This window comes from Suillus plorans (assembly GCF_016647745.1).
Source record: "Suillus plorans strain S12 chromosome Unknown HD556scaffold_64, whole genome shotgun sequence".
NCBI lineage: Eukaryota > Fungi > Basidiomycota > Agaricomycetes > Boletales > Suillaceae > Suillus > Suillus plorans.
The window spans coordinates 33,305-52,977 of record NW_024537448.1 but is presented as its reverse complement, the minus strand read 5'-3'; the positions used below and the strand labels follow the sequence as shown (position 1 = coordinate 52,977).

At 45.6% G+C, this 19,673-nt stretch overlaps 6 protein-coding genes across 6 annotated transcripts; 4 read left to right on the top strand and 2 right to left on the bottom strand.

Annotated features, from left to right (window-relative positions):
- The first annotated feature begins 73 nt into the window (after positions 1-73).
- Positions 74-2,006, top strand: HD556DRAFT_1401241 (uncharacterized protein). The gene is made up of 7 exons (XM_041303828.1): positions 74-263; positions 318-465; positions 512-798; positions 852-1,173; positions 1,221-1,386; positions 1,435-1,623; positions 1,678-2,006. Exons 1-7 carry the CDS (start codon positions 118-120, stop codon positions 1,833-1,835), a joined length of 1,416 nt encoding a protein of 471 aa, XP_041155989.1. The 5' UTR covers positions 74-117; the 3' UTR covers positions 1,836-2,006.
- A 165-nt stretch (positions 2,007-2,171) lies between these two features.
- Positions 2,172-3,853, bottom strand: HD556DRAFT_837709 (uncharacterized protein). Its single transcript, XM_041311789.1, has 13 exons — positions 3,785-3,853; positions 3,641-3,727; positions 3,560-3,592; positions 3,403-3,499; positions 3,324-3,352; positions 3,241-3,268; positions 3,147-3,179; positions 3,018-3,094; positions 2,910-2,964; positions 2,758-2,853; positions 2,600-2,710; positions 2,500-2,540; positions 2,172-2,451 (listed from the first exon to the last, which is right to left on the bottom strand). The coding sequence occupies exons 2-13, from the start codon at positions 3,665-3,667 to the stop codon at positions 2,422-2,424; spliced, it is 657 nt and encodes a 218-aa protein (XP_041155988.1). The 5' UTR covers positions 3,668-3,727; positions 3,785-3,853; the 3' UTR covers positions 2,172-2,421.
- Positions 3,854-5,137: 1,284 nt separating this feature from the next.
- On the top strand, positions 5,138-8,184 carry HD556DRAFT_1401219 (uncharacterized protein). Its single transcript, XM_041303827.1, has 19 exons — positions 5,138-5,396; positions 5,447-5,462; positions 5,516-5,631; positions 5,686-5,936; positions 5,992-6,051; positions 6,104-6,221; positions 6,281-6,298; positions 6,348-6,482; positions 6,533-6,562; positions 6,615-6,747; positions 6,805-6,889; positions 6,942-7,034; positions 7,094-7,167; positions 7,227-7,312; positions 7,360-7,434; positions 7,482-7,515; positions 7,574-7,736; positions 7,788-7,951; positions 8,002-8,184. The coding sequence occupies exons 1-19, from the start codon at positions 5,220-5,222 to the stop codon at positions 8,067-8,069; spliced, it is 1,896 nt and encodes a 631-aa protein (XP_041155987.1). The 5' UTR covers positions 5,138-5,219; the 3' UTR covers positions 8,070-8,184.
- Positions 8,185-11,314: 3,130 nt separating this feature from the next.
- Positions 11,315-12,942, top strand: HD556DRAFT_1447477 (uncharacterized protein; the record flags this gene model as incomplete). Its single annotated transcript, XM_041307277.1, has 12 exons — positions 11,315-11,359; positions 11,417-11,426; positions 11,493-11,506; positions 11,557-11,589; positions 11,645-11,741; positions 11,792-11,820; positions 12,075-12,243; positions 12,305-12,400; positions 12,451-12,561; positions 12,633-12,661; positions 12,716-12,741; positions 12,792-12,942. The coding sequence occupies 12 exons, from the start codon at positions 11,315-11,317 to the stop codon at positions 12,940-12,942; spliced, it is 810 nt and encodes a 269-aa protein (XP_041155986.1).
- A 1,339-nt stretch (positions 12,943-14,281) lies between these two features.
- Positions 14,282-15,881, top strand: HD556DRAFT_1447476 (uncharacterized protein; the record flags this gene model as incomplete). The annotated part of the gene is made up of 15 exons (XM_041307276.1): positions 14,282-14,326; positions 14,381-14,390; positions 14,454-14,467; positions 14,519-14,551; positions 14,610-14,706; positions 14,757-14,785; positions 14,841-14,868; positions 14,934-14,966; positions 15,020-15,096; positions 15,150-15,204; positions 15,263-15,358; positions 15,404-15,514; positions 15,574-15,614; positions 15,661-15,686; positions 15,746-15,881. 15 exons carry the CDS (start codon positions 14,282-14,284, stop codon positions 15,879-15,881), a joined length of 831 nt encoding a protein of 276 aa, XP_041155985.1.
- A 76-nt stretch (positions 15,882-15,957) lies between these two features.
- Positions 15,958-19,524, bottom strand: HD556DRAFT_1433925 (Alpha/Beta hydrolase protein; the record flags this gene model as incomplete). The annotated part of the gene is made up of 23 exons (XM_041305274.1): positions 15,958-16,110; positions 16,160-16,367; positions 16,424-16,458; positions 16,505-16,634; positions 16,690-16,778; positions 16,831-16,915; positions 16,969-17,021; positions 17,071-17,091; positions 17,141-17,197; positions 17,249-17,277; positions 17,331-17,469; positions 17,929-17,975; positions 18,026-18,104; positions 18,157-18,364; positions 18,415-18,449; positions 18,497-18,626; positions 18,674-18,721; positions 18,832-18,945; positions 18,993-19,045; positions 19,096-19,116; positions 19,173-19,229; positions 19,279-19,307; positions 19,371-19,524. The coding sequence occupies 23 exons, from the start codon at positions 19,522-19,524 to the stop codon at positions 15,958-15,960; spliced, it is 1,974 nt and encodes a 657-aa protein (XP_041155984.1).
- Between the last annotated feature and the right edge of the window lie 149 nt (positions 19,525-19,673).

Below are 19,673 nucleotides of genomic sequence, written 5' to 3'. Positions count from 1 at the left end.
AAGACGCCTGCCAGCTACTAGTACTAATATGAGCAGTTCTAATCACGTGATTTTATTTTAGCTTTTGCTGAATTGCTGCTTCCTTCAACTTGATTTGATGGTGAACAACACGAAATAATGCTTAAACCTGTTCGTAGATGGCCTAGTACAGCTCACCGAATACCCTTCAGGTGGAGGGCTATCCCCTGGACTAGAAATTTACATTCAGGACGAGACCTTTTGTCGGAGTTGAGTGCCCGCCAACTCATTGCTGATGTGACGCGGTGAGAACTACCATATTCGTAAAGTGGGAGGATATATGTATTAACGTGTTCCAGCCCAGATGATTTCGCTAAGCATTTGCAGAAAACACGGACCATCTATGCTGGGATTGACCCAACGGCAAAGTCTTTACACGCGGGTCACCTTATCCCGCTTCTCTGTCTGTTGCATTTCCGCATGAGAGGGCATAACACGCTAGCACTTGTAATTTCGCGCATTTCTATGTTGGAAGTTGACTGAATGTACTCAGATAGGTGGAGCGACGGGGCTGGTTGGAGATCCCTCTGGCCGTATGATGGAACGCTCACTGTCGGAAAAGGCTCAAATTGAATCCAACACTGTCAAACTCACCGATTCTATTCAGCAATTTTTCTCTCGCGCGACAGAGTATGCCCTCGATAAGGCTCCCTCTTTGGCCACTTTTTCTCAACTTCAAGTCGTCAATAACATAGACTGGCTAAAGGAATTGAATCTTCTCGATTTCTTGCGGAGTACCGGCATTCATTTCCGCGTAAATCATATGCTGGCAAGGGATAGGTCCGTCGCTTTGCCTTCCTACGTTTCCTTTTGTCCATGACCATGTGATGTAGTGTAAAATTGCGAATGAGTGCACACAATAGCATCACGTTCACCGAGTTCACATACCAGCTTCTCCAAGGTTATGACTTCTACGAACTTTTTCGCACAATGGGATGTACTATTCAAGTGGGTGGATCAGATCAGTGGGGGAATATTCTTTCCGGCATCGACCTCATAAACAAAGTCGAAGGAGATTGTGCTGGATACAATGAGGGGTGTTTTGCACTGACCACGCCATTGCTAACAACCTCACAAGGCGAGAAGTTTGGAAAGAGCGCGGGGAACGCTGTATGGCTTGATGAAAAACTCACAAGTTACTTAGACTTCTATCAGGTATGCTGGCTAACTATCACTGGTAATCAGCTCAATTCTTCCGACAGTTCTTCCTCCGCACAACGGACGCTGATGTTGAGAAGTACCTCAAGATGTTTACTCTACTTCCTGTCGAAGAAATAGACGCTGTTGTGCGAGAACATGAAATTCAACCTGAACGCCGATTAGCGCAGAAACTTCTTGCCAAAGAAGTAACATTGATGATACATGGAAGTGAGAGTCAGCCTGTTGTTCACTTGTGCTCTCTGACACGTCCTGCAGAGGAAGGTCTAGAGGCTGCTCGGGTAGCAACCAACGTCCTTTTTGGAACAGACTACTCAACTCTGCATGCGAAAGATATCGTGAAATCCCTTGCAAATGACCCACGGTTAGTTCTCTGTACGGAGGACGAGTTGCTCGGAATCACGCTCCCAAACATTGCTGCTAAGTTTGGACTTACCTCATCAAAGTGTTTGTCTGCCTTTCTCTGGTCCCACTGAATCATTTGTTGACTAATACTTTCAGCGGCAGCACGACAACTTGCCCTCGGGAATGGTTTATATTTGAATAACGTACCTCAGCCAGACGTGCACCTCAAGCTTGAGAGGAGTCACCTGATCGATGGACAGGTGGCAATTTTACGTGCCGGAAAGGACACACATTTGATTCTGGCACTGCGTTGAACATTCTCGTGCACTATCACCTCTGGCACCGCTATATGTGCAACGATATTGTAACTAAGCGCCATGTGATATACTCATAGTAATATCGTAGCCAAAAACAATGTTGCCCCGGGCTGGACAGCTGTACTTCATCAGTACTTCAACCGAGAAGCTTGAAATTTTGAAAACAAGATGCCTGTAGCCGCCAGACCCATTTCGTCTCGCCCTCGCGGGTCTAGAGTCTGCACAGCCTACTACACCTTCTCACCCAGAGACGCTAAATTCCATCAATCTGGGATCATATTACAGGGGGCAATACCTTCACAACAGAGAAGATCACGGAGTTTTTGCAAGTGTCTTGATGGCGAGGTGTCAATTGTACTTGTATTGTTCTCAAGAAGCTGATTTTAAACAGATTGTATAGGTTAAGATACTGAGGGCAAAGAGATCTCCATAAGTGAGATGGCTTGCTCGTGTCGTCGTTGCATGATGGCTCGCAAGTTGAAAAGAAGGCGGGAGGATAAAACGCTGTGAAACACCAACTGGAGTCTGAGTGGTGTACAAGGCAATTAATGGCGAACGCATTCAGAATGTTCGAGGGTGAAACCTACGTGTCGAGAGACTCTGCATATTCCGACTCCACCAAAAGATTAGCAAAACCTTTATTGAAAAGGGAATGTCTTACCGGAAGGAAATTTATGACTACGATGTTGGCTATTGATATCGCTTAAGCAGTTATTGAGTGTTAGCCTAGTACCCCGAATCCAAAGACGAGAATTGCTCACCTAGTATACACAACACATAAACTATACCATCCCAGTACAGATGCGTGATGAGACGGCTCCCCAGTTGTCCTCGGTGACACCAGGCTTGAAAAACATTGAGGCATAGTATGACTATGTGCATGGTCGGCTTCAGTAACTCTACAGAAGAAAAAATTGACCTGTCTCAAAAAGAACCAGCATTGCATAGTTAACTGCGTAAATTGCAATTCTTTGGGTTTGATAACAGCCAGAAGTTGCTAGTGGGGGATCCTGGTCTACATGATAGCCAAGTTGGACTAAACTCATCAAGGAGGGTTGTAATGAAACATACATTTGAAGAAGGATACAGCATTGGCACCGACTGCCGCAGAGCCTGCGATGCAGCCCTGCAAGATGTCATGACTGAGATGGATATCGCTGATTGTGGGCATGGATTTACCAGCGCAAGTAGTAGTAGGGAAACAAGTAACACTCTGTTTCTTCCCCATAACGTGTATGTCCTAACAAGAAGGAGTGCTGGATATACGGTAAGCACTATACAAAAAAAGTGCGGAGGGGTATCCATTACATTCTGCGGCAACGGTGCCAATCACGTTAAGCCCTTTGTATTGTAATTCAGAATTATAAGGTGGAAGATGCGGATATCAGGGTAGGGTACTCACAGGAGGTGACTTGGTAGAGCGATAAGCACTAGCATAGAGCTTCTATGAATGCGATATAGACTATCTCTAATATTGGTACTCACAAGCCGTGGTGACGTGGGTCCAAGGGAATCTTGATCGTTAATTGAGCAATGAAACGATTTAAATTCCACGGACACGTACAAATCAAGTCCACCGGGACGCCAATAAAAGGCGTGTATCGAGCCACCGCAAAAAGGATCCGAACAAAATCCCACCTTCTCCCCCAAGTGAGGTCGACCTAGGCGGCCACTGTGTCAATCGAAACTTCGATAGCATACTGAGCGGATGGAGGACCTGCCTCGGCTTCTAGGTTGATACAGTAGTCAAAGACCTGCCACTGAAGTCAGCACTTGTATAATTCATATGTTCGATTTCCTACCAAGACCGCCAACCCTATCACTTTCATAACTGCATGTTGGAAAGGCGACAGTATCACAAAAGTTCTGTATTACGTACTCTTAAAATACTGACAAAGTCGGGCTCGTGAGGGCTAAAATGTTCGTCTAATAGTGGCAATGCTTACCTTGACAGTCTGAAGACGTAGTGCAATCTCAGATGGGGAGGTCATGTCGAGTTAGAATAGACGAAAATCGGAAGGGAGCAGCGGGCATTGACAATTTTATCAGCCCCACTCAATAATATCACTTGGTTTCAAGAAAGCTCTTGGCAAAGCTTCTGTGGGGGAGCGAGTTTGGGAATGAGGAACCGATCACGTCAGTAACAAAGGTCTAGAACCGAAAGCACGACTGACATAGAACGTCTTGGAAATTTCCTGGTTTCAGTATTTTCTGTTATCATGGGCATTCTATACTTACTGAACTCACTGACTCAGTATTTAATCCCGCTGGTGTGTAACATACCCTTGGAAATTCTCCGAATCAATTAGGCTGGTATCTGATTACAATTGCGCGAGTCGTTTGTACACCTCCAAAATATAAATTCCACTAGTACCAGTATGGACCGTCTGTCAAGAAATCGCGGAAGGAAGAGGTCGGGTTGGGGGATGGCGGTTCCGCTGAGGAGGGAGCCCATAGTTTTTTCACAAGCTCCATGTCGAAATTGTCCTCTCCAGTTGGAAAATGGCCCTCATGGCATTCAGAGAAGCTAAAGGAATGGGTTCAGGAATCAGCTATGCATAATATTCGTCCCATCATTAAACAGAATCTCACTAGCACCGTCAGACTCGAACGGGATGCTTATATGTGAATGCTAGACATAGGTAGATATATCTATGAGCACAGTGTTTGTTAAAATGAGATTATACATGCTGTACAACAGCATGCCTCTGAGTCTCACCAGGATCGCGTTGGAGTAGGGAGGGGGTGCTGGCAAGGGTGCTTTCGAGGTCTCCGCGGCCCATTCCACAGCTTAGTCAGCACGTCTCACCATTATCATTCTCTGAAGCGCTTAATTAACGCGAATTTCAGCCTATTATCTTTCGCGGGATCTAGTGTGCGATATAATAAGTGTCCTGGCGACTAAGATTGGCATAAGTGCTCCAAGAATTCCAGCAACCCTAGCCCTATACCCTGAATGTCTATCATGAACGTGCTTCATCTGTCCGCGAGGTAGGTTAGGTTCTCAAACTTGCCCAAAGTTTAGTAGTGTCTGACAGTGGTCTGTTCGATAGTTCATGCAAAACTTCCGGGACGGCGAGGAAGTCATCTGAGTCAACTGGGGACCCCATCATGATCGTGATCGATACACTGGACGAGAGCAGTGGGGTCTCCAGTCGAATGCTACGACACTGTGGTGTCACGCTGGAGCAGGGGCTAGCCGCTAGCGGCCTACTAAGCTCAACGAGGCTGATGCATCTATCGCTAAGATCAAGTACATATGTAGATAAATAATTTATTTCAACGATTCCGTCACGTGATTACCAGTGTCGTGTCCCTATAGGCTATAGTGCTTGCATCACTCCCTAACGCTCTCAACTCCCCGAAGTGCTATTTTCTGCCATGAGAGGTACTTCTAGCTACCTCCTTGGAAGTGCACTGCTTGCTTTACTTCCTTCAGCTGCTAACGCGTTCTACCTTCCTGGTGCAGCACCCCACAACTATGTGCAGCGCGATCCTGTCGATTTGTATGTCAATGCGCTCACACCCATGCTCGCTGGAAGTGACAATTCAAAACTGGTATGTTTTTTCCATGATTTTAGGACTTTACTTTGCTTACTGGTCTTCAGAAATCCCTCATAAATTGTAAGAAGCTCGCCTATTGATTGCAATTAGCAACAGACATTGACACATCACAGACGACTACTACAATCCTCGATTTCACTTCTGCACACCCAACGGAGGTGCCAAGGATCAGCCTGAGTCATTGGGATCGATACTATTTGGCGACCGAATATTCACATCTCCATATGATGTAGGTTGTCATTGGCCGGATAGCCACATATGCAGACTCAGACTACTTCAACAGATAAAAATGCTGCAAGCTAATGCTACCTGCCAAATGCTATGTACCGCCGAAATACCTGGAGAAGATGCTCAATTCATCAATGAGCGAATCCGTGAGGATTATGCTCTCAACTGGTTGGTGGATGGTTTGCCAGCTGCAGAAATGAAGAAAGACATGAAGACTGGGGACCTTTTCTTCGATATGGGATTCAACCTTGGGAATGACGACGACGATATTCCCTACCTAAACAATCATTATGAGATTGTTCTGAGGTATGCGTGCCTAGCTATCAGTACTGAAGTTCATCAAACTCAATGCATCACTCAGATATCACGAGCCATCACCTGGAATTTACCGCGTCGTTGGAGTTCTGGTATGGCCATCTAGGTGAGCAAAAAAATTCGTGTATCATTTACTTTTGCTTACATCTTTGTTGCAGCCGCGGCGGGTCTCAAGAAGATGAGAGTTCGCCGGACTGTGATGTTGAAGTTCCAAGGTTGGGTCTATCCGAGAATGAAACCAACAACATACGGTATACCTACCGAGTAACTTGGGACGTAAGTTTGTTTTGAAAGGACTGGTCCCGGCGAGTATCTGACTAACACCCTGCGTTAAGGAATCTGACACGCCATGGGTACGTATGATGGGCAAGACATGTGCTGAGCCTTTCTGATCATTCGTAGGCAACTCGATGGGACAACTATCTCCATATTTTTGACCCCCGGATACATTGGTTCAGCCTCGTCAATTCGATTGTCATCGTTGTCTTCCTTTGCGTCATGGTGGCCATGATTCTATGGCGCACTGTTTCCAGAGACGTGATTATTGTTAGCTTCACTATCGTAATTCCAAGCTGACGTCCATGCAGATTTCACGATACAATGCCATTGATCTTAGTGTGGGTGATTAACACTTTATACGTGATTGTTCTGACGGCAAACGAAATGCAGGAGGATGTTCAAGAAGACTGGGGTTGGAAACTCGTGCATGGAGAAGTTTTCCGCGCACCCAGATACCCCATGGTGCTCTCCGTTATGGTAGGAAATGGCGCTCAATTGTGCGCCATGTGCGCTGTTACCCTTGGTAGCTCCCTTAAATCTCAGATCCCTCCGTTAACTGTCTAAAAACGATTTTTAATAGTCTTCGCATTGTTGGGATTCCTCTCACCTTCAAACCGGGGTTCTCTTGCAACTGTCATGATGGTGTGCTGGACCCTTTTTGGAGGGTAAGTTGTCTCTTCATACCGAAGCGCTCAGTTGCTTATGAAGAGATATCAGGATCGGAGGTTATTATTCGAGTAGAATATATGCATCACTTGGTGGGGTTGATAAAAGAAAGAATACATTCCTTACAGCCACCATTCTCCCGACGTGAGCCCCTTTGTCTGCAGCATTATTCTGATTACTCATTGGCTGATCCCGTTCAACAGGCTGGTATTCATAGTGATATTTTTGTTGGACTTTTTCCTTCTCGTTGCTGGTTCTTCAGGGGCCGTTCCATTCTGTAAGTTCGAGTAATCGTGTTGGCGACCTTGGAGTTCACCCAGTTTTCACCTACACTAGCCACTATGCTCTTGATCGTCGTCCTTTGGTTTGGGATTTCTGCTCCGCTATCCTCGATCGGATCATACATCGGGTCAAGGCAGGGGGTACGTGTATTGCGTGTTTGATACAATTGAAATTCATTTGGTTTCAGGGTGTATCACATCCTGTCAGGGTCAACCAAATACCTCGTCAGATTCCACCAGCTCCTCGACACCTTCGACCATGGGTAAGTCTTGGCCAACAACGTACACCCAATTTTCAACTCTATTACAGGCCTCCGCTTTACTCGCAGGGATCCTGCCATTTGGTAAGATATAGCTCATCGTTCAGTTTCTCGTTACTCACCAGTTTTGTCAATGCTGTAGGGGCTGCGTTCGTGGAACTTTACTTCGTCATGTCTAGCCTCTTTGCATCTCGCGCCTACTATGCATTTGGTTTCCTTGCGCTAACAGCAGGAGTTGTTGCACTTACGACTGGCACCGTGACAATCTTGTTCACGTATTTCAACCTTTGCGCTGAAGAGTACAGGTATGTGGAGGTGTGTTTATTTGTGATTCATTATCTCGATTCTCCCTGCAGGTGGCATTGGCGTGCTTTCTTAACTGGCGGTGGAAGTGCATTTTGGATCTTGGCCTATGGACTCTTCTACTGGCTATCCCGACTTTCGCTGGACTCGTTTTCAAGCGTTGCATTATACCTCGGCTATTTGTTCTTAATCTGCCTTTTCGACTTTATTGTCACGGGTAAGGGATGTCTCGTGATCATGACAGTAGAGCTCAATGGTTTTATCAAGGGACTATTGGATTCCTCGCATCTTACTGGGCTGTGCGGCGCTTGTACAGTGCAATTCGTGTGGACTAAGTACTGATTGTAACTTCAATGGACTTTGCGCTCATATAAATTGATTGGATTATGCGGCACGCGCGAATTTTATGTTTTCAGTGGATACAAAATGCAAACCAAGGTAAATGGAGGCAGGCATTGAAAATGAGTGTAATTCCAGCTATACGACCCAAATCTAGGTCTGAATTAGATGTAGGGATCACTATCTATGACTGGAGCATGATGCGAAGGGCGGCAATATGTAAGGAATGAAGAGGGGTTGTGCTGCTGCAATTCTTGGACAGTACTGTCACTGATGGGTGTGAAGCTGGAGATCTTAAGAAGAAAGGGAGAACGGTTTCGGAAACGCACGGGCGCTCGCGTGGTTTTCGCGTAGGGCCATGTGGTTTTCGCCTAGATACGCCTAGATACGCTTAGATACGCTTAGATACGCTTAGATGCGCTTAGATGCGCTTAAGGCCACATGGTTTTCGCTTACCTCGCTTAAACCTCTTTTTGGAAACTCGCGTGGCTTTGTCACGTGTTTCAAGCGCCAACTCAATCGCCGCTGCAGCGCACTGTGCAACACAAGTATTTTCCCTATTGTAATTGTTTATGATACATACATACAGTAGATAATAAAACTGAAAATGGAACAACATATGATACAATCTTGCAGACAGGGGGACAACAAATATATGTGCTGACAGGAAATGAATGATAAAAGGTTGTGAATAAATAAATCAAAAGGAAACAAAGACAATGTAGAAACTCGAAACCTGGTAACTGTATATGTACATGGCATTAAATAATGAAAAAAGATGTGTTTGAGCAGGGCAAGGCAGATTTGTGATTAGATTTGAGTTTTTTCCCTACTGTAATTGTTATGATAGTATTTGTATGCATACAGCAAATAATGGAACAACATATAATACAATTACAGACAGGGAAAACAAATGAGATCAGGAGATGAATGACAGAAGGTTATGAAAAAATAACAAAAGGGAGAAAAAGACCACTTGGAGACTCAGAAACTGGAGAATGGGAGGACAGGAAAATGGGAATGGGAAAATGGGAGAACCAGAGGACGGGAGACGGGAGACAGGAGACAGGAAGCAGGGAAAATGGGAAAATAAATACATTTAATGATACTGTTACATATTTTTTGTAATTTTACTTCTGTCAAACTCCTGCTCAAAGAATGTAGAATTGACTGATCTTATGTACTACTTTTAGTGTTTTTGAAATGCTGCTCATAAATGTATTTTCAAAATCCACTATCAGGGCATGATCTTATTCAAAATACACAATTTATTAGGATGCAGCCTGAGGCCAGGAAGCCAAAGGAGGGCGCAGCCCTCCTTTGGCTTCCTGTGACGAAGGAACAATGCTCATCAGGAGCCTTCAGAATTATTGGGATGAAGCTGAGGCCAGGAAGCTAAAAAAAGAGTGCGAAGCACTCTTTTTTGCTTCCTGTGCCGAAGGCAGAACGGGTGTGGACTAGTTCGATAGTGCCGGTGACCAACAAACCTCCCGTGCGTGGCACATCACCCCCTTCTTGTGTCCCAGCACGTGACCATCCCGTGGACGCAGATTTCATGATCATTCAAGTTGATCAATGATCACCATAAAAACGTGGTCAATGGTCAACCTCACGACGGCTCTGCTGGACACTCTGGCTTGGGCTTCGCGTATCCAAGTCAGTAGCTAAAACCTGCTATGCAGTGATTATTAAAAAAACTCAAAGGAGCCAAATTTCTCTGCGATGAGCACCTAGCACTTTTTCCTCGATCAACGCAAATTTGTGCTGACCAATCCAAAGCTCAAACCTTGCGCACGGACCCGTAAAATTTTGTGTGGGACTGGCACGCGGCCGAACGCTGTTACGATAGCTGTGAACCAATGCAGTAAGTGATGCACTATTGATCAACATCATGATTCTAAAATATGCCACTTGACCTGTTCTATCTGCAGGATGGCATTAATATTATAGCCCGATCAAGTACAGCTATCCTGTGCTCATCCTCAAGCATGCATTGGACACACTGGGGATTTCAGGTGCTTCTCCTCCCCCTCCGAGACCATATCACTCACTCGGAACCATGCCATCTATACATCGCCCACATTGGCCCTTCCTCCGTCGCATCCTCCATGCGTCAGAACACCAGGGATAGTATTGCAACATGAGGAGTCACAACGTCTTGGCGACTGCAAGATGAATCTCATCAAGCTGTGCAGCTTCCCTGTCGAGAGGCTAACTGCATACATCATGGCTGTGGACTATGGCGGGATGTACCATTCACAGAACCCTGAAGGGTGGGTCATGGGCGCATCCGTGGTCTTAAGGTCTGTCCTTCCCCTTCATGTTACTGAATCCTGATCCCATGACAACACTCTAAACTCACATGCACCCCCTAGATTATCGTCTCACTAAATCCATTACCGAGTCTTCATCTTAGACGTTCGCGTTCGTACCTCTGGCGTCCATGAGTCTTCGCCTCGAATTATGTAGCATTAACATTATGCCCTACCAACGATCCGTGACTGTACAAACGAGTGCCGACGATCCTGAGCTCAGTGCAACCTCAGAGCCTGCTTATATAACTCTCAGGCAAGATGAATTCTTGATTTTGGACCAGTTCTTGCAACACAGAACCGAGCCTGACAGCTTGCAGGGACGGCTATCCCGGAAGCCTATCCCCATTTTTGTGCATGCTCTTCCAGCCCCGCAATCTGCAAGAGTTGTGATTCCGTCAACTCTTGGTTTAAGCACCACCGTGTTTCAACGTCACAAATCATCCCGCTGACATTTTTCTTTTTCATCCACTGCTAGCCAACAATATTTTTGTTGACGTTTAATCCGCCCAGGTCCAGCGTTCCGTCAATTGCCTTCTGTTTGATCCCGTGTTAGTTCATGCTCATATGTAACCTCTGCGATATTTGCACGACATTCGGTAAGGCTGTTCGCTATCTATTAAGGCCCCACTGATCGCGACGACAGACTCGGATATAACTGTGGGTCTTGCATCGTCGATGTCCATGTTTGGGTTTAAAACTCTGATTTAGAACTTAGACATAATTGGTCTGCGGTTTGGAACATGCATGTTTCTAGATCATGACGTACTGTAAGCCAAATCTCCGACGAATAAGGTTTAGAACAATATCTAAGATTCTAAATGCTGCGGGAAGCTGACTATTACCCCGTGTCAATAAATACTTACGAATGCCCGTTGTTCTGGCAAGCCTATCTGCTCCCTTCCGATCTTCGTCCATTTTAACTCAATATGACCTCCCCACCTGAGATTGCACTGCGTCTTCAGACTGTCAAGGTAAGTCTTGCCACTATTAGACGAACATTTTAGTCCTCACGAGCCCAACTCTGTCAGTATCTCAAGAGTACGTAACACATAACTCCTACTATGATACTGCCGGCTTACCGACATGCAATTATGAAAGTGGTAGGGTTGGCGGTCTTGGTAGGAAATTGAACATATAAATCAGATAAGCGTTGACTCATCAGTGGAAGGTCTTTGACTACTGTATCAAACTAGAAGCCGAGGTGGGTCCTCCATCCACTTAGTATGCTATCAAAGTTTCGATTGACACAGCACTAGATCGACCTCACTTGGGGGAGAAGGTGGGATTTTATTCGGATCCTTTTCGCGGTGGCTCGATATACACCTTTTGTAGACGTCCCAGTGGACTTGATTTGTATGTGTCCGTTGTATTTACAACGTTGCATTGCTCAATTGACAATCAAGATTCTCTTGGACCCACGTCATCACAAGTTGTGAGCACCAATATTAGAGATAGACTGTATTGCATTCATGGAAGCTCTATGCTAGTGCTTATCGCTTTACCAAGTCGGCTCGTGTGAGTACCCCTCCTAACCCTGATATCTGCATCTTGTGCCTTACAATTCCGAATTACTTATAATACAAAGGGTTTAACATAATTGGCACTGTTGCCGCAGAATGTAATGGATACCCCTGCACATTTTTTTAGTATTATCCTCACCGGATATGCAGCACTTCTTCTTGTTAGGACGTACACGTTATGGGGAAGAAACAGAGTGTTACTTGTTTCCCTACTACTACTTGCGCTGGTAAATACATGCCCACAATCGGCGATATCCATCTCAGTCATGACATCTTGCAGGGCTGCATCGCAGGATCTGCGGTGGTCGGTGCCAATGCTTTATCGTGGTTTCAATGTACGTTTCACTGTTACAGCCCTCCTTGGCGAGTCTCTAGTCCGACTTGGCTATCATGTAGACCAGGATCCCCCACTAGCAACTTCTGGTTGTTATCAAAGTCAAAGAATTGCGATATATGCAGTTGACTATGCCCTGTTGGTTCTGTTTGAGACAGGTCATGTTTTTTTCGCCCTGTGGAGTTACTAAAGCTGACCTTACACATAGTCATACTATGTCTCAATGTTTTTCAAGCCTGGTATCGCCGAGGACGACAGGGGAGCCGTCTCATTACGCGTCTGTACTGGGATGGTATAGTTTATGTGTTGTGTATACTAGGTGAGCAATTCTCGTCTTCGGATTTGGGGTACTAGGCTAACACTCAATAACTACATAAGCGATGTCAATAGCCAACATCATAGTTATAGGTTTCCTTCCGGTAAGACATTTTCTTTTCAATTAGGTTTTGCTAATCTTTTGGTGAACTTTGAAGTCGGAATATGCAGAGTCTCTCAACACGTAAGTTTCACTCTCGAACATCCGGAATGTGTTTGACGTATACTACTCAGACTCCAGTTGGTGTTTCACAGCGTTTTATCCTCCCGCCTTCTTTTCAACTTACGAGCCATCATGCAACAACAGCATGAGCAAGCCATCTCCGAGTCAGTTATGGAGATGGTCTCGGGTGATCAGTTCGGATCTGATGTTTCCTCGCGCTAAATCTCTCGACCCATACAATCTATTTGTGTAAAATCAGCTTCTTGAGAGCAATACCAGTACAATTGACATCACTCCATCAAGGCGCTTGCAAAAACACCGTCATATTCCCTGTTATGAAGGTGACATCTGGCGGGTTAGAACTGCCCCCTGCAACATGACCCCCAGATCGATGGAATCACGTCACCTCTGAGGTGCGACACTTCCGTGTTGCTGTCCTCCAGTGTTGATGGTGTCAGTAGTCAACTTGTGGTTGCTTGGTGGGCGGCTGACCGAGAAGTAAAGATCCGTCTTCGAAGGTATAATAAGTCCCTTTGCTTTGATGCTCTTCAAACTTCATGCCCCGATTTGACGGACCCTACAAAGCGCACCCTGCCAGTCACTGGTGATTCATCCACTTACGCGGCTCTGGATCTGCCTAAACATACTAACACCATTCATCCTACCTTGCATGTCTCTAACCTCAAATGGCACATTGCAAACACTGTCGAGCTATATCCGTCAAGAGAACTGCAAAGGCTGAAACTGACAACTTGCGAGTCGTCACAACAACAGGTGCCGAATAATGGGAGATAGAGAGAAGATACTACTGGATGGCGATCCAGTGCGCACTGCGCGTGGACGTGGTTTCCAATACCTCGTATTTGGTGTGGATACGGACCTGAAGGTGGCATCTGGATGTCCAGTCAACAACTCCAAGATAATATTGCGATGCGCTTTAACGCTCAATATTTTCTTCGGAGGATCTACATGATTTCACGTTTTCACCCCGTTAACTTCGGATCACCGCTTTGTGCCAAGTTTATCTCATACTCGGGTCTCTCACCTACTACATTACATATTTGTATCACGCTCTTAGTCTAAAATCCACTGTGACTCCACCATCGCCGTGAGCACAGCAGGTTTCCACGACATCGTGTACAAAAAAGGCCACCTGACTTGTTCTATCAAATGCAATAATATTATATCCTGATCGGGTACAGCTATCCTGTGTCTCCAAAATTCATCTTCATCATTCATCTCATCCCCTGCCAGCTCAAGGATGCGACTCAGATACAACTGTGCTAAGTCTGCACCGTCAATGTCCATGTTCAAGTTTAAAACTCTTATTTAGAATCTAGACACAATTGGTCTGCAGTTCGGAACATGTTTCTATGGCGTCGATGTACTGCAGTCTGCGAGCTAATTTTTGAGTGACCGATAAGGTTTGAATTAGAAATGATATCCAAGATTCTAAATGCTGCGGGAAGTAACCCAGTGTCAATAAATACTCACCAATGCCCTTAATGTTATTCTAGCAAGCTTACTGCTCCCTCCCCATCTTCGTCCATTCCAACTTGACATGACCTCCCCATATGAGATTGCACTGCGTCTTCAGACTGTCAAGGTAAGTCTTGCCACTAATAAACGAATATTTTAGTCCTCACGAGCCCCATGCCAGTATTTTAAGAGTATGTAACACACAACTTCTATGATACTGTCACCTTACCGACATCCAATTGTGAAAGTGGTAGGCTTGGCGGTCTTGGTAGGAAATCGAACATATGAATCAGATAAGTGCTAATATCAATGGTGGTAGGTCTTTGACTATTGTATCAAACTAGAAGCCGAGGTGAGTCCTCCATCCGTTTAGTATGCTATCAAAGTTTCGATTGACACAGTACTACTAGATCAGCCTCACTTGGGGGAGGAAGTGGGATTTTATTCGGATCCTTTTCGTGGTGGCTCGATACACACCTTTTGTTGACATCCCAGTGGACTTGATTTGTACGTGTCCATTGTATTTAAATCGTTTCATTGCTCAATTAACGATCAAGATTCCCTCGGACCCACGTCACCACAGCTTGTGAGTACCAATATTAGAGATAGGCTATATCGCATTGATAGAAGCTCTATGCTAGTGCTTGTCGCTCTACCAAGTCATCTCGTGTGAGTACCTTCCTATCTCTCATATTTGCACCTTGCACCTTATAATTTTGAATTACAATACAAAGGGTTTAACGTGTTTGGCACCATCGCTGCAGAATGTAATGGATGCCCCTCTGCATTTTTAGTACAATCCTCACCAGATACTATCCAGCGCTCCTTCTTGTTAGGACATACACGCTATGGGGAAAAAACAGAGTGTTGCTTATTGCCCTACTACTTCTTGCGCTGGTAAATCCATTCCCACAATTGGCGATATCCATCTCAGTCACGACATCTTGCAGGGCTGCATCGCAGGATCTGCGGTGGTCGGTGCCGAGGCTTTATCCTGGTTCAATTGTACGTTTCATTACAACCCTTCTTGGCGAGTCTCTAGTCCGACTTGGCTATCATGTAGACCAGGATCCCCCACTAGGAACTTCTGGTTGTTATCAAACCCAAAGAATTGCAATATACGCAGTTAACTACGCACTGCTGGTTCTTTTTGAGACAGGTCAATTTTGTTTTTTGTGGAGTTATTGAAGCTAACTCTACACAGTCATATTATGCCTCAATGTTTTTCAAGCCTGGCGTCGCCGAAAACAACAGTCGAACCATCTCATTATGCGTCTGTACTGGGATGGTATATTTTATGTTCTATGTATACTGGGTGAGCAATTCTAGTCGTTGGATTCGGAGTACTAGCCTGAGGCTAACAAAATGCATAAGCAATGTCATTGGCCAACATCATAATTATAGGTTTCCTTCCGGTAAGACATGTCGTTTTCAATCAGGTTTTGCTAATCTTCGGTGCAGTCCGAATATGCGGAGTCTCTGGACACGTAGGTTTCACCCTCAAATATTCTGAATGCGTTTGACATTTGTCTTGTATATTACTCAGACTCCAGTTGGTGTTTCACAGCGTTTTATCCTCCCGCCTTCTTTTCAACTTGCGAGCCATCATGAAACGACGACACGAGCAAGCCATCTTAGTCATGAGAATGGACTCAGATGGATCCGATATTCCTTTGCGCTAAATATCTTAACTTATACGATCTATTTATGCAAAATCGGCTTCTTGAGAGCAATACGAGTACAATTGACATGTCTCCATCAAGGCGCTTGCAAAAACTCTGTGATCTTCTCCGTTATGAAGGCGACATCTGCCGGGTTAGAACTGCCCCCTGCAACATGACCCCAGATCGATGGAATCACATATAATTTAGCATCTCTGAGGTGCGACACTTCCGTTTCGCTGTCTTCCGGCTTTAATGGTGTCAGTAGTCGACTCGCAGTTGCTTGGTGGGGGACTAACCGGAAAGTAAAGATCCGTCTTCGAAGGCATAATAAGCGCCTTTGCTTTGATGCTCTTCAAAGCCTTCTCATAGTCACCGCCATCACGAATGATGGAAATGTCTCCCTTCTGCCATGTGTTCAGGAGCGCGATCATGTCATTTGCATCCCAGTTATTGACATATCCCCCTTCCCACCGCTCCCTGAGCCACGAGTTCAAGTCTGGGTACCTGTTCGCAAAATTTCATGAAGGAGGCTCATGAACATATATTGCGACATGACTTACTCTCCGTCCATCAGGTACTTGTACTCCCGGAACCACTATGAAAGTTGTATTATCCTGATCTTTCGTCGTGAGGTAACTCACAGTTTGTCCATAGGCCCACGCGCTGTAAACTCGACCAAACGCACGGATTCCATGTTGAGGAGTGCTCTGATAATGACCGTCGGCGAAATCTTTGCTTGCCAGCATTGCTGACTTGGGCCCTTCCAGGAAGCTAGAGCGCAAGTTGTATGGGGACAAAACGAAACAAAAATGGGATAAGGACCCACCATTGGTTATGGGGACTCGTGCGAGCAGACGAGCATATAGAAACAAACCGCTCCACGAAGTCCGGGAAGACAACTGGCCAGTGATACGCCTTGGGATAGGACCTAAGAGAGTGCATACGATGTACTAAAGAGGCGAATTACCTGTTGTCCGCCCATAGAAAACCCAACCACGGAAAAGAGCTTGCGCACTCCGAGGTGCTTTGTCAAAACTGCGTGCTGAGCACGACTTGTTGTTGGTGTGAGCCTGTGTTCTGTTTTGCAAGATGTTTCATAACGCACATGTTATCTTCGTATGAAACGAATGGGAAGTACGGGCCACCATAAGGTGCAGGCTAAGGGGCTGTCAGAAAGGGAGTAAAATGTGCAATCGTAGAAACTAACTGTGTTAGAAGGAGACGACGACTATATATTGTTTCAGTCAGCGAAAATGGCAAACTAGAAGGCAACGCACCTCTCCATTACAGAAAAGCGCGAATGTCACCACGAAGTATTTAGTTGGGTCAAGGGCCTGTTGTCAAAGATATGAAGACTGCGCATTCCACTACATGAACGTACACACCTTTCCTTCCCCAACGAGATAGTCTTGACCTGTGTGCAATTAGATAAACAACTGCTTTCATGTTCGTAATCAACAAACATACTCCCAAGGGCGAGTTTTGCCCCATAACATGTCGGGAAAACAATCACTTTGTCATTGCTTGGGTCTCCGTATGTCCGGTATGCGGTCACGGCATCAGGGAGCACTCCTCCCGCTACTTTGAAGCGGCCGTGATGGTAATACTGGGTTGGTGTCTGCATGGGGAGGGCCTAAGGGGGGAGATGATGCTGCCTGTACAACGACCACATGCTTTTATGGCACGCGTGTATGGACTCAAACAGGCGGTCCGACAAACACCATGAGTGTCGATAAGTAGGCTGAACTGGATAATGGATCACATGGTCACGAGCTACCTAAAGATATCAATAATGCTATTTGAAGCTTTTCGGCATTGGCATTTGGTGTGAACGGCGACCGAGAGTACTCACCGATAAGTTGATCCTGTAGAGTGCAACAGGGCGCGTGAGTACATTATTTCGATGGATGATGGGTGGCCGTTATCTCGCTTGCAGTATAAATAATATTCGAAAGCATTTTACAGAGTCGGAGATCCACATGGACTGAGTTACACATAATTCACATGCACGGCTTGGTAGACGATTTCTGAAGTAGAATTAAGGTTCCTCCAAAAATTTCTTCACCTCCGCTTGAACGGACTCATCATCATGCGCGTTTGACCCTGCCCCAGCTACAGAATATCAGGGGCAGTTCGAAACAAATCGAGCCTGACAAACTCACCCATATGACCCCACTCAGAATCAATAATAACTAGCTTTGCGTTATTCAAAAACTGCATCTCATTCTGACTGTCCTCCGGCTATCCAAGGAGCCGTCAGCCGAAACCCAAGTAAAAAAGGTGAAAAACTCACAGTGAAGTACAAGTCTGTCTTGCAAGGCATGATCAGACCTCTAGCCTTGATCGCTCCTAGACAGTCCGCGAAGTAACTTCCGTCACGGATGAGAGAAACATCCCCCATCTGCCATGTCTTCAAGAGTGCCAATAAATCGTTGGCGTCCCACCCTTCTAGAAAACCGCCTTCCCAATCCTCTCTTAAGAAGTCGTTGAGGCTCGTGTATCTAGTGGTTCTATGAGGAAAACAGAGAGTAGAATACAAAAAATGGCGCACTTTCCGTCGAAGAGATAACCTTTCTTGGCAAACCACTGCAGTAATTTCAGTATGACAGCCAGCTAGAGATGCGGAAGCTCACCGCCTGGCTATATGCCCATGCGCTGTATGCACGGCCAAATGCCCGGATACCATGCTGAGGAACGCTCTTGTAGTGGCCATCCTGGAAGTCTTTTGAAGCCGAAAGAGCAGCTTTAGGACCTTCCAGGAAGCTGCGGTTGGATCAACATAGACACAAATGTAAAGTGTCTCAAAGTACCATTGATTATGAGGGCTAGTTCGAGCAGATCCACAGATGGGGATGTATCTTCACTACGGTTTGAGAAAGAGTTACTCACACAATCGTCAAAACATACCTTTCAAGGAAGTCAGGATACATGACAGACCAATAGTATGCCTGCAATGCCTCAGTAAAACTCAACATTACTCTTTACAAACACGTTTACCTGCTGTGCGCCCATTGAAAATCCAATCACGCAAAACACTTTCTTGACACCAAGCTTCTGGGTGAGCACAGCATGCTGCGCCCGGCTGGACTATGTCGGCAACTTCGACCATCTAAGATGGAACAAACTCACATGTTGTCTTCGTATGTGATGGTAGGGAAGTAGGGGCCGTTGTATGGCGCAGGCTACCGTCGTTATGAATTCTTGTGCCAGACAGTGCTCTGAGGAAACTCACTGTGTTAGAGGGTGAAGAAGACTGAAACAACAGATGAGTTGAGCTTGACCACACTATCTTTACCTCATGTAGCGTACCTCTCCATTGGAAAATAAAGCAAAGGTCACCACGTAGTACTTACGCGGATCCAAAACCTATCGCTGGCGTCAGTTCAGAACACAAGAACAAGCTACATGGCATTACCTTGTCTTCCCCTACCATGTAGCTTTGACCTAATAATCCATTTGCTAATTCAAACTCTAGCCATCGTATGAGAAGCAGTTCGGAAGACTCACTGTCAAGCTTTCCCCCATAACACGTAGGAAACACGATAACCGGATTCTTTGGGTCGCCGAATGTCTGGTATGCAGTGATGGCATCAGGCAGTACACCACCTGCAACACGGAAGCGCCCGTGGTGGTAATATTGGATTTCAGCGACCTGAGACATGGTTAGGAGTGAGGGATATTGAATCCATCAGTAGATAAGCAGAACATATAATAGACTCGAAAGAGCTGCGGACACCAGTATTGGACCATGTGACAAGTTTGTGGGAATCGAAGATAAAAATGTGAACGACAGGCATGAGATAGTGATAA